The 14,292-nt window shown below is 36.9% G+C and overlaps 1 protein-coding gene across 1 annotated transcript in view; it reads right to left on the bottom strand.

Annotated features, from left to right (window-relative positions):
• Positions 1-7,093: 7,093 nt before the first annotated feature.
• TMEM266 (transmembrane protein 266) overlaps positions 7,094-14,292 on the bottom strand; it is a 795,902-nt gene continuing 788,703 nt past the window's right edge. The window contains exon 10 of the mRNA XM_044077485.1: positions 7,094-8,409. Within this exon, the coding sequence (XP_043933420.1) occupies positions 7,811-8,409 (599 nt within the window). The 3' untranslated portion in view covers positions 7,094-7,810. The remainder of the gene's footprint in view (positions 8,410-14,292) is intronic.

The raw sequence follows: 14,292 nt of genomic DNA, 5'->3' as shown, positions 1-14,292 counted from the left end.
TAGTTATTTATGTCATCTCCTCTAATCCCCTTTTTGTCTTTAATAGCACAACCTTCTCTTCAAACTCCTTAGATTCCTATAAGATATTATGAAATGAAGTTATGAAAGGGTTCTAGTAAGAGTCTCCTGACTATGGAAGGTAATCCATTGTTACATCTTCCGAATGTGTCAGTGTCAGTGAGAGATGCTCCTCAGTCTGAGGACACTTTTGAAAAACGTAACTATTTGTCTGTGCCCTGTCCTAGGATACCACAGATTTATGGAATACCAAAGATACATAAATCAGTCACAAAGTCCCCACTGAGAATTATTGTCTCAGGTAGGGGCTGGGTGACTGAGCCAGTATCTGTATATTTGCAAAGGAGATTGAGTCAGCATTTGCAATTTTGTCCAAGTGTCATTAAAGATACCTCAGATTTTTTAAAGAAATTGAAGGGCTGGTTGAATCAAAGAGATGAAGAGAAACTAATAAGGAGTAGCTATAAGTTCGTAACTCTAGATATTGCATCTCTGTTCACTGTAATACCGAACGAGTATGGGGTTGAGGCCACACGTAATTTTCTTAATAGTGAAGTTGTACTGCCAGCTAAAGAAATAGAGAATATCTGTTTGTTACTTGACACTGTCTTAACAAAGAATGTTTTTATTTTTAATAGAGCCATTTTTACAATTGTCCGGGGTAGCCATGGGAACACCAGTGGCTAATACTTACACCAACCTTGTACTTCATCAATGGGAGAAAAAGTACATTCATAGTGATATTAATGTCTTAAATGAGAATGTTGAATTATATTTGAGATTTGTGGATGACTGTTTCCTCATTTGAAATGGGACTACAAGTGAGTTATCTGAATATATATTATATTTAAACAATACTAAACATTTTTTTAAATTTTACGATGACCTGTTCTGCTAATGATATCATATTCTTGGATGTACATTTAAAAAAGAAATTTAATAAGAGAGAAACTAGTATCCATAAGAAAAATGTGCATGCAGACAGATACGTGCATACACATAAATGCACCTCACGTTTTTGCAGGGATTATGAAAGCCCAATTTAGTTAAACACTGATGATATAAGATTTGTTGAGCAGATAAATGAGATGGTGGATGAGTTTATAAATAGTGGATACAATCGGGCAGATGTATTAAAAACTGTAGAAGATGTAAAGTTAAGCAGGGCACATTCTTTAAAATCAATATTTTTAGAAGGTGAGCGTGCTACATCTCAGATTAAATTGCATCATGATAAAATTAGATATAATTTAAGGACCAATAATATTAAAAAGATTATACAAAAGAACTGGGTCATTTTGTTAGCGTCACCTGAACTGCAGACTATTATAGATGACAAACTTTATTTTTCTTATAGGAATCTAAGGAGTTTGAAGAGAAAGTTGTGCTATAAAGACTTTAAGAATGATGGAAAATGTAAAATAAGAATGAAATGTGGAACCTTTAGTTGTATGGCCTGCAGTTGTAGTGATGTTGTTGTGCGAGATAATGACAGATTTATTCATCCTGTATCTAATAAGCAGTTTAATTTTTATTGCACGGCTACTTGTAACAGTGTGAATGTAGTCTATCTTGCTACCTGCATAAAATGTTCTTCATTTTATCTAGGAAAGACCACCAGAAAACTGAAGATGCACATCACTGAGCACAAGTCAGACATGCAGAGAGATAGTGATAAAAATGCATTATGTAAGCACATTATGTCTCAAGGTATAGACCATTCCTTTAGATTCAGGGTAATAGACAGTGTAGTGTACAAAAAGGGATTAGAGGAGGTGACATACATAATCTTGAAAATAAAAAATACAAATTGATTATTAGGCTACGTGCAGACTCAGAGCCTGGTCTTAATAATTTAGTTAGTATTAAACCTGTTTTAGTGAAAATACAACAAAATTTGTAGGTGTGTTTTATAAGTATATATATATATATATATATATATATATATATATATATATATATATATATATATATATATATATATATATATATATGTTTTAAATTCTTTTGAAGAGGTTTTTTAATTAAGAGTATTATGTGATTAGTTGGCTGTGGTCATGTGATACTCATCTGCTCTTGTTTAAATGTGATGTATGTATTGTATATTGATTTTAGCATTGAAAAAGAGTGTTTACCCGAAAGCTTTGCTGTAATAAAAGTGTGTTTTGATGGTGGATTGTGGTTTTTCTGAAGTTGCCTCAATGTTCTCCAGTTGCCGTAAATCATCCTTATCCATTCAACCCTACCCCATAGCACAGACATATGGAGAATAAGGGAGACTGTTGTCATATGGGGTAGGGTTGCAAGATGGAAACCTTTTCTTACACAGAAAAACACCCAGGCCTGGCTAAAATTTGCAAAACAATACATCTAGTCTCCCAAAAGCATGTGGGAAAATGTGTTACGGTCTGATGAGACCAAGGTTGAACTTTTGGGCCACAATTCCAAAAGGTACGTTTAGCACAAAGACAACACTTTGCATCACCAAAAGAACACCATCCCCATGGCAAAGCATGGTAGTGGCAGTGTCATGCTTTGGGGTTGCTTTTCTTCAGCTGGAACTGGAGCTTTATTCAAGGTGGAGGGAATTATGAACTATGGTTATGAATTATGGTTGGGAAAGTGGCCTAATGGTTAAGGTGTTTGCCTTACAAACACAAGGTACAGGGTTTGAATCTCACAGGGGATAATTGGCTAGGCTTAAAATGGCTCTCAAGGGCAGTTAGCCTAGTACCAACCTATGAACACTTCCAAACACCAGTCACTTTTGGCCCAAAACCTTCAGGCGACAGAAAGCTGAAGATGAACAGGAATTTCACCTTTCAAAATGACAATGACCCCAAGCATATATCCAAATCAACAAACGTATGGCTTCATCAGAAGAAAATTTAAGTTTTAGAATGGCCCGGCCAGAGCCCAGACCTAAATCCAATAGAAAATCTGTGGGGTGACCTAAAGAGGGCTGTGCACAAGAGATGCCCTCACAATCTGACAGATTTGGAGTGCTTTTGCAAGGAAGAGTGGGCAGATATTGCCAAGTCAAGACGTGTCATGCTGATAGACTCCTACCCAAGAAGACTGAATGCTGTAATTAAACCAAAAGGTGCTTCAAACAAAGTATTAGTTTAAGGGTGTGCACACTTATGCAACCAGCTTATTGTACTTTTTTATTTTTTATATTTTTCCCCTAACAGATTTGTTTTTCAATTGAGTTGTACAGGTTATAGGTCACATTAAAGGTGGGAAAAGCTTTGAAATGATTTATTGTGGTCTCATTTTTTTATATCACAAAAACTTGACATTTTAACAGGGGTGTGTACACTTTTTATATCCACTATATATATATATATATATATATATATATATATATATATATATGTATATATATATATGTATATATATATATATATATATATATATATATATATATATATATATATATATATATAAAACTCTTCAGATTGTGCATTCTTATAGATAAGGGGGAATGTCTTTACCCTAACAGTTCTGAGATCTTGTTATTCACAGTCGCTGTTTTGCTGTTAAAACATAACTCTAACATAACTCTAACCTGTGGAGAAGTGGTTGGAAGCTAAAGCAAATGGAATTCTTTTCAGAGGAGGAGGAGGGAAACAGGCTGAATGAAATTTGCAGATGTTCAATCAAATGTGCAGAAAAGTGCATTATATTGACTTAAATGTAATTATATTTTTGTTAAAATTGTAGTAAATCTTACAGCATTTTAAATGTATAAGCACTGCGTTTAGGTCAAAATATTTGGATTTAAGAGGCTGTGTAAATAGAAAAAGCATCAAACAAATTTAAATCAAACATGAGATACAGAACCTGAAAAACATGTAGAGAAAGCAACTATCAGTTTTAGTTCTGCATTGCTTCTGTAAAATGTGCAGTGCTCTTTAGTTGTAGAATTTGCTGCCTGGAAGACTGCACAGCTAATATTTGGACTTATAACCCAAGGTACATTGAAAATCAAGTATCTCTTTAGCTAGGGATACTGATAGGCACAAATAAGCTGTTAGGTAGAACTCTTGTATGTGCCAGCTGACTATTTACACACACAATTTATTTGCAGCTTAAGGGTGCTTGTATAGATATGATGAAAACTTAACTGTTTTTACATTTTGATGAGTTACTGCTCAATTTATTGCTACCATATCATAATTTATTTTAGGGGTAAACCTTCACTTGGCCCTTAGTGTTGTAGAATAGCCTAGTGGGAGACAACATACAGTTAAGCAATACACTACCCCATCAATACCTCATGGAAACTGTGTGTGTGCATGCACAGAAATACTTTTAGATAACTTTTCAGTTACTTTGGTAACATAGCACAGGAAGGCACTGGACTGGGAGTAAGAAAAAGTGAGATCTTGGTGAGCCAGTGATTATGACAGTGCTCTGCAGCTGGTCAGTGTAAAGTTATTTTGGTGTAGCAGGTGTTGGCTATTACTCAAAGTGGCAGTGAACATTTACCATATGCTCTTCGGGCCAGTCACGTTATTTAGGATGATATTATATCCCCTGATCTTTACATACTAAATTGGTGCTAGTAGTGTGGATTTAAAGAAAGTACTATAACATATAAATCGGTGGCAGTTTGTGGGATTATCCAACTTTTCATAACATAAATATTTGTTTACAGAAAAGTGGATATTGTAAACTGAACCTGTATCACCTGCAAAATAGTTTTGTCATCAGAAAGAGTTTCAAGTATTGCAGCCACAAGATAAATATGCAGCAATATACCATGTACAGCACTTATTTATTTTTTTATGTAGAGTAGTCAGAAAATAGCTTTGGTATTCATAGGCAGATAATCTGTTTATTAAAGTTTTTGAATATGCCATCTTTTAATTTAACCACATTTATTTTATAGTTTACTTCTATACATTTGTAGCTGCTTTTATATATTTGATTTTTACCAAGTGCATTGCTTAACTGTATGTATTTCAAGGAGGAGTTTTATTCAGTTTTAAATGCTTATGGCTGGTGGTTTGTGTGTTGGCTTAAGGGCAAGTATATTGAAATGGTGTAAACTCAACTGTTAGCTTTTACCTTTTGATAAGATACTTCTCAAGCTATTGTTAGCATACTGATATGATATTTAATAGTTATCTTATTTAAAGAATACACAGGAATTGTGTTACTGGTGTGCTAGAGTGGTTTGGCCTGTGACAGTGGTACTATAAAGACAATGAAGGGGGTGGAGTGTTGCTACTGTAGAGATATCACTACCTGCTCTTGCAGAACACTGTGTGACTGTGCCTGTGTGTGTGGATGCTGGACAAATCAATTACTCTTAAAAAGATAATTCAGGAAGGCACTGGGTGAGATCCTGAGGAGCCAGTGATTAAAACTTTGCTCTGCAGCTGGTCAGTGTTAAGCTTATTTTTGTGCAACAGGTGGTTAAGAACCAATGGAGTAGTGGCATCTTCCATACACTCTTAAGGCCAGTCTCCCCTCACTTATTATTTGGTTTGACAGCTGCCAGTATGGTTCATAAGATCATAACGCCTGACATTTACATAAGAAACTGGTGCTACCAGCGTGTACATGAAGGCATCTCTGTTAAATACAATCACATGACAGCAGGTGGGATTGAATGTCTCTGTTACAATCCCACCTCTTGACAAGAAACTAACCATAAAAAATCCTATGTACTTCCTCAGAATACCATTTGTCATATTCCTAACCCAAATTCTTCCTAAAACATGCACTACACATGACTTTAGCATTTTTCAGATGAAACACAGATTTTTCTCATGATGTATGACTGCACATTTCAGAAATAGTAGCTGATACTAATGACTGTTTAATTTTTAAATAGCTTTTGCTAGCCTGATTTTCTGAATGAATGTGTTTACTGCAATGTATCCATGCTGCTGTCGCTATAAGGTGATACCTTTTTCTTATACTTATGGTTTTTGAGCCTAGATGTTAAAATATTATTGCTTATTTTCATTTTCTTCAGAACAGTTTTATAGCTTTGTTCAAGTTTATTTTTGTTGATCCTCTGTGTGAAATCTTTCTTGCACTGCCTTTGGCCATAGTCTTGGCTGAAAAGAATTAGTAGATCAGTCCACTTACCTTTTAACAGATAGATAAATTCAGTAAAAATATCATTAAATGTATAATTCATAATGCATGTATTCCATATTAGTTTAACTTACCTTTGTACAAGGCTTTTGGCTGAAAATGGACCCCCCAATGGGCCAGCTGATTTAACTGAATCATTAATTCAGTCTCCAGAACAAACTTTATCCATTTTATTTTCATGCTGGAGATGAAGCCATTCACTGCTTGCAGTGGGCACAAGACACATAAGCTAATGCTGGATAGGACAGTAGTCTACTGTTCTACACACACACACACACACACACACACACACACACACACACACACACACACACACACACACACACACACACACACACACACACTCACTCACTCACAATGAGCAAGTTAGTGGATTTCCAATTTATGCAAGTAATGTGTTTGCATTGTGGGAAGAAACCACAGCAACAAATAAGAAGTCACATAAAGACAAATAAATAATAAAATAATAAAAGCAAATCAGCTAGGCCAAAGACCAAGGAGTGTCTTAGAAGCTTGGAGGACAACTCTTCACATGCTGAGGGGTCTGCAAGTCTATAAGGGTGAGGAGAGGTGGTAAATGAACTTTGGGTTTCATTGCCGAAAGTGAGTTCCTAGGGGGCACATCTCCATGCTTGTCTGCTTTTTTGAGGATGAGGACCTTGTTGCCCTTTTGGTCCCAGCCAGTGAAGGAGTGGAGATGGCCAGAGTAACCATATAATTAGTAAATAAAAGTAGCATGGAGACCATCGGCCAGGGCTCTAGGTCACTCACTTTGTCTTTTGTGCTTTTTAGGTTTAGAACTAAATTTTGAAAACACTGCACACTAGGCTTCTTCAGTTTAAAGCAAATCCTTCAAAATAATGTACACTAGGATGAGATCTGAAATGTGAGAGTGACATGAAAACAAAAGACTGAGAAAGTGTGCCCAGCCCCCAACACTGGTACTGAAACACTATGCCTGGGCAAAGGGTGTGAGCTCTGATATGTTTTTTTTTTATTAGGGGCATAAAAGGAGACCAGAAGAAAGTTTTATTTATTCTCCCAATGCAGTTTATCTCTCAAAATAAGAGTCTCTGTTATTGTATTTTTAGTAACTATCACTCTGATTTTATATTATATTTGACAGTTTATTTTCACTTTTGATATAGTGTGCACAATGTTAACTTTTTGACTGTATTGCCTGTACTTCGACTCGAGTCTAAAATGGGTCAGGTGGACCATCTCCCTTATCTATTTAGCAAAATACATAGCATAAATAAAGTAGAAAATATGAAAATAATTGTATATTGGTAGGCCTGAAAAAATAGCAGAAACAAGCATTTGCTAGCCTTTTGGTATTTTAAGGAGAATCAGTTCCAAACAAATCTGAAGAGGTAGTTATTTTCTTGCTTTAAAGGTACTGCAACCAAGACCTGTATCTTTGTTTATTAATAGGTTTACTGCATCTTCAGTATTGGTCACCACAAGGGTTGCGTTGCTGCCACTTCATCCCATTTAATCCCTCACTCATTGATTTTCATTTTTAAAATGTTATACTGATGAAACTGTTGGGTTTTTCCAGTTTCCACCATGTCCTAGTACACCTGGTTTTAAAATTCCAAAGCACCTTGCAAGATGGCATGAATTTTAAGCCCAGTGTTTACGTCATAACTGGGGCATCCGTTAATATTAGCTGCTACATTGCTTGGATTTGACTTAATGCCTGTTCTTTGGATTCCAGAAATTTGTATTTCTCTTCAATGGTTGCAACATTTTTATGAAAGTACATGACTGGTTTAAGCTGTTGAGAATTAAAGTTCACATGTGGGCTCCTGTTATGAATACTGATCCCACAGCCAAGGACTGGGCTAGCCTTGGTCGACCCAGAAGGACTAGATGTTAGAAGACTGACTGCACTAAGTCCTTGCTGTGTTAAACGTGAACTCGCAGGCAGTGAAGAGAGAAGCCCTTGAACTCCAGTGCTGTTGCCCCTTGGCCTTATGGCATCTGTTTGTCCATTCTGGAAAGTTCTATTTCTTTCAAGTAGACAGGAATCAGAAGACTCTTCTCTTGTACTGCAGTCTGTTGAGGAGCAAAAAACCTGGCTGCTAGCACTCAGGGTTAGAGTTGCTGAGCTAGCGATAGAGACACTGTCAGGCTCTTTGTGGTAAGTACTCTGAAATTCTTCACTTTTGCTAGGCACGGCTGATAGAAGGTCATTGGAAATGTTGGGATAGTGCACATCAACTGCAGAAGTAGTAATCATGCATGCTGCAGCATCCGGTACACCCATTTCTGCAATATAAAAAAACAAATAAAAAGAAAAGAAACAAATGAATACACACAAAAATCTCAGCTGTCCCACAGTATCCAGTTTACTCTCTGAGGTTTGTATTACTTTTTGATAGGTGGAAAAAGATTTGGGTTTTTCCAAGAAACATCAAGCACTTATTTTCTACGTGAAAATATCTACTCAGAAACAGCTTGAGAAAATGAAGCCTCAGCACTTTGATTTTAGTATGTTTGAGAAAAAATACATAAACCCTTGTTATTATCAGGTAGTGACTGTATTAGAAAATACACAAATATAGAACTTAGAATAAACGAATGATTAAGGACAACTTAGACATCCCTGTGAATATTTCATTATTTTATTTTTACATTTGTTAACCGGAGTAGTCCAACTGGGCCTAGACAGCCCTTTCTTAGTGGAGGCAAGCTCCAGGAAAGTAATTAAAAAATAATTTAAGTTGTAAGACACTTAGTTCAAAAACAGAGAGATATACAACAGGAATATTTACAAGGCAAAAGTACAGTATTTTGAGAATGCAGTAACAATATGTTTAAGAAATTTGGTTAACATTAAGTTATTTACAAGGAATGTAGCGATGCCTAAAATAAAAAAAAAATTAGAGTAACATCATGGCATGGTACAACAAAGATGCATTTATTAGCCTATGTACTAACTGCAGAGAGAGTAATATATGTAGACAGTTTAGGTAGACACCAGGCAGATATGTTAATTGGGAGAAGAAGAAAAATTAATTTGGTAATTTCCTGACAAGTACATATCCATGCATATTAGAAATTAATTTTTTGTTGCTTTTTGAATTCATCGCTTTTGGTAGTGGAGCGAAGGTACAATGGACGTTTGTTCCATGAGTATGCAATTGAATGACTGTAAAGTATTTTTGCAATATTTTTGTTTGGCTTGTTCACCAGCAGAAGGTTTTGTTGTGTGTTTCTGAGGTCATGATTGGGTGTGTAGGGTGTAATTATAGATGTAAGGGCAGGGCAGGAGTTGGGGCTATTTTGGATGCTGTGTGCAATTTCTAGTTGTGATATTTGAAGCATGTGCGGGAGCTCAGGCCATCTTAAGCTTTTCAGGGATATACAATGATGGGATTTATAGCTATTACTGGCTGTGGATCTTGCTATCTTGTTATAGGTGGTTTCTAGTTTGGTTAAGAGATTATTTTGGAGTTTAGTAAGTATGGGAGCAGCATACAGCAGGGATGGTAGAATAAATGTTTGAACCAGTATAAATCTAGATTTGTTAGGTATATATTTGTTGTTGTGGTATAGAAGACCTAGTTTTTGATTGGACCTTTTGATACAGTTTAAGATATATAGGTCGAATTTTAATTGGTCTACAGTAACGCCAAGCAATTTGGTGTTTGAGTCGGTGGTGATAATTGTATTATCTAAGGATGAGATGGTGAATTTGTCTTCAGCTGGATCAAGGTTTTTTGGAAGGAAAAGGAGAAGCTTGGACTTTATGGGGTTGGGAAGCAGGTTGTTTTCCATTAGCCATTGTTCTACTAGGTGCAGATGTTGTTGAATGACAGTGGGGAGATTTAGTATATTGTCGGAGGTGATGATAATTGTGGAATCATCTGCGTACTGTATTAAGGTAGAGTGGGGGCAGGAGACATGTAGGTTATTTGTAAATATATTAAAAAGTAGGGGGCCCAGAATAGAATCCTGGGGAACCCCGGTCTTAAGATGGAAAGAGGAGAAGGATGTTTGCCATCTGATGGCCTGATATCTGTTTGAGATGTAGCTGTTAAACCAGGAGGTAATGGAGGGAGAGAGTTGTAGGTTGGAAAGTTTGTTTAGGAGGATGGGTTGGGAAACGGTATCAAATGCTTTGGATAGGTCAATGAATAGAGCTGATATGCGTTTATTATTATCTTTGGCTTGAGTAATGTGTGTGAAAGATAGGAGGGCGGTAGTAGTACTGTGTAAGGGTCAGAAACCATGCTGTGTGGGTGTAATTAGGTTTGCCTGTAAGAGATGGTTTAGTATTTGTCTATGTATACATTTTTCCAGTATCTTGGATAAGGGGGATAATATGGCAATAGGCCTGTAATTTGAGGGTTCTGTAGAATTTCCTTCCTTGTGGAGGGGTATTATGAAGAATTGTTTCCAGATATCTGGTACTGTATTTTCTTGGATAGATCTATTGATAAGTATAGCTACAGGGTATGCTACGGATTGGGCTGCATGTTTGAGAAATAATGGAGTGAGGTTGTCAGCTGATGGGGAACAGAGTGTGAGTTTGTTAAGAAGTGATCTGATGAAGGAAGCTGCTATGGGTGCTAGAGAGAATGAGAGAAGAGATGAGGTGGGAGGTGGAGTCTTGATATTAAGAGTTTCTGGTTTAGTAAGCTTTTCTATTGTTTTGATGAAAAAGTTGTTTAGTAGGGTTGCAGTTTCATTAGGTTTGTTAGGGCAGGGGTTTGGTGAACAAGGGTTCCCTGGCGATAGTAATTTGTTTATTGAGTGCCAGAATTTCTTCTGGTTGGAATGTGGATTACTCAGAGATTTTTGATTTTTTTTTTGTCTAGTAAGACCTGCTTTTTTGTTTGGTTGCGAAGCTGTTTAAACAAGTTCAGGTGGAAAGTTAAGTTGTTATTTTTGCTCCATGCTCTCCAGGCACTGTCTCTCTTGTTCATAACTGATCAGATTGCCTGGTTTAGCTATGGTGCATAGTTACATTTTAGCCTAATGTTTCTACTGGGAGCCAGGGTGTTAAGGGTTTCTAGGAATATATTGTTGAAGCTTTGGACATCCTCATTAATTTGTGGTACTGTGTGTAGGAGTGACCAGTTTACAGTGAAGAGTAATTCATTTAGGGTGACAGGGGTGTAGTTTTTAAGGTTATGAGACTCTTTGTATTGGTGGCTCTTGTAAAGATTGGGAGAGTATCTTACTACTTTGGTAGGGAGGTGGTCACCAAGGGAGTTAGGTAGGGTAGAAGGGTTATGATAGCACTAGGGTTTGGATACTAATATCCAGTATATAACCGAGCCGTTCTGCAAATCTTTTTTGCATGGGTGAGGTGATCAGCTGGGTAAAACCATAAAGGTTTAAAGAGTAGCTATTGGGTGCAGTATTGAGAAGGTTCCATTCAATATTTATATCCCCAAGGATGATGGTTTCATAGGGAATGGATATAGAAATCCAATAAGAAACTGCTTGAGTAAGGGAATGTTTTACCTGACAGCATGTAGATTGCTGCAATGACAATTTTTTTTGTGTTGATTTAGGTTACAGGTTGCTATAAGTATTTTGACAGGGCAGAAATCAGGGACAGCTATTGAGCGGGGGGGGTGGAGAGATAGTCAGAGTAGAGTATAGCTACTCCTCCACCATTTGTTTTTCTTCTATCCAGTTGAACAATATTATAAACTGGGGGGGGGGGGGATTTCACAGTTTGTAATATGAGGTTTTAGCCATGGACAAGTATATCTGGGTTATATTTAAAAATCCAGGCATCAAGGAAGGTATTTTTATTGATGATGCTTTGTATATTCATTGACAAAAAAGATAGATTTGTGGAGGCTTGTAATAATAATGAGTTATTTGTGAGGTAGATGGAAAGAGAGGGTGCTGTATAAGTATGGTTAGAGTGCTGTTGGCAATGGCTTGGGTTGGGGTGAATGTCATCAGATACAGCAGTATTGTGCTTTGAAGTATTTGTGTGAAGAAATATTTGCAAAGGAACTGATGTTTTGTTTTGATGAGAGGTTGGGCATTTGCTATGTAAAATACTTTGAACTTGTGAAATGATATAGTGGTATGGTTAAAGAGAGAGGGGGCAATAGAGGTGGAGTAGTTATTTGCATGGTGGGTAGTGGGATAGCAGAGTGTGGGAGATACAGTGGTAAGCAGATTAGGTGGTGAGGAGTATGGTAAATCAAAAGTCAAAGTACCTGTAACTACTAAAGGTGCACTGATAAAAGTCAGACAAGGAAAAGAAAAATGTCAGTGTCACCACCATGCACCAATGTAAAATAAACCAAGAAGTCTTTAATGTCCAACAACATGATAAAAACAAAAAGTCCCCTTATTGCAAATAATAAACGCTTTCGGATTTCTCCTTCTTCAGATCGTATGGTCTGAAGAAGGAGAAATCCGAAAGTGCTTATCATTTGCAATAAGGGGAATAGTTGTTTGTATCGTGTTGTTGGACATTAAAGACTTCTTGGTTTATTTTCATTGGTCCATGGTGGTGACACTGACATTTTTTTCTTTTCCCAGGAGTATGGTACATGGTTAGAGCTGAGAAAAGAATTAGAAATAGGAGGGAGAGAAATAGAGTTTTGAATGGTATAGCCATGATTTAGTTTCAGCTCAATATAAGGTTAGCAGAAGAAATCAGGATTGACTGAAGGAGTTTTATAAAGTGAGTGACTGAAAGAGTTAAAAGCAGATAAGGCTCAGGATGGGTGGGGAGTGGGTGTTACAGTTAATGGTGATGTGGGGTATGAGTACAGGAGATGGGGTGTCTATTGGCTACTGCGGAGACAGGCAAAGCAGGTTTAGCTATCAAGGAAATGATGTCAGGGTTGGGTGGGAATGGGGTAGTGTACGGGATCGGAGTGAAACCAAGCACATTGAGGGCGAAGGAAGCGGGATGAGCCAGAAAAAACTGACCAGGCCAACTTCCAAAAAACAATCAGAAAAACCAAGCTCATTCAATTCCAGGTCAGTGTAGTGCAGTATCTTCCTAATTATTAGAAATCTTGTGCTGCTAATCTAGTACAGTGTGGTGAAGAGGACCACCACTACTACAGGGAAAAACAATACATGTATGGGCTGCAGGTACATAGGTAAACCTTTTCCAAGAGAAAGAAAGTAGTTTTAAGTAATTGACCTAGAAGTACAATAGGAAGAGAAAAAAATGGGGGTGGGGGGGGGTGGGCAGTAGTGTGCACCCTTACAGTAAAAGGCTATAGCAAAATATGTTCAATTTAGAAGACAAATTAAATACAACTCTAACATACACTAGTTTAGCTGAAAACACTTTAGTGTTCCACCGATGCAGGGTCTCATAGTGCAGGACAACCAGACAGCCTTTAGTTTATTGGAGGTTGGCCAGGACACAGAATAAAACTTTTGCTGAGGGGACTGGAAATAAAAAAAGAAAAGAAGGTAAATATTAGGCCTGAAGGTTTAAAACACTCTGATTACCAAGTAAACAAGACAGAGAATGCAGGGGAGGGACAGCATACCGTGTAAGAAACAGCACAATTCTATGAGCAACACAAAATGCATGGAAAGCAGAAAAAAAAAGGTAACCACAGTTGATACCAAGCTATTATAACATACACTACACTATTACGTATTGTTATTAAGGTTATGAAGAGAAAACAGTAACTACTAAGATGCTACACACAATTTAGCATTCTCTACTAAAAGTCAGAAATAACAGCAGTGGTATTCTACAGAAACACAGTAACTACTAAGATGCTACACACAATTTATGTGTAGCAAATGTGAAATAGTGCTGCCTAGACTGTAGAAGAAATGGGTAAAATGTGGAACTCTTGCTAATAGCTATAAGCAGGGAGGTCACAGTATAGTTAAAATGTTTTGTTTTGTGCTTATACTCATTTCTATGGCTGAAACAGTATGATTTGTTATCACTTACCCTGAAGTTTTCATTTGAATTTGTAAAAAACCCTTTCATAGTGGAACATGGAATTTGTACGAAGCAAGATGATATGCACAAGACTCCAGATTATGACTTTTGCTACTGAAGCTACTGAAGCCAAGACCATCAGACTAAGTGTATTTTGCTAGATTTTGCTTAATATTGGCTGGTTAATAAAGCATCCACTCTTTCTAACTTACCTTAGTGAACCTGCTTTGAATTTAAATTGGTTTTGT

Source organism: Protopterus annectens, chromosome 7.part0 (assembly GCF_019279795.1).
Source record: "Protopterus annectens isolate FY-2018-M chromosome 7.part0, PAN1.0, whole genome shotgun sequence".
Lineage (NCBI taxonomy): Eukaryota > Metazoa > Chordata > Ceratodontiformes > Protopteridae > Protopterus > Protopterus annectens.
The sequence above is the reverse complement of the archived record's forward strand: the minus strand, read 5'-3'. Positions and strand labels throughout refer to the sequence as shown.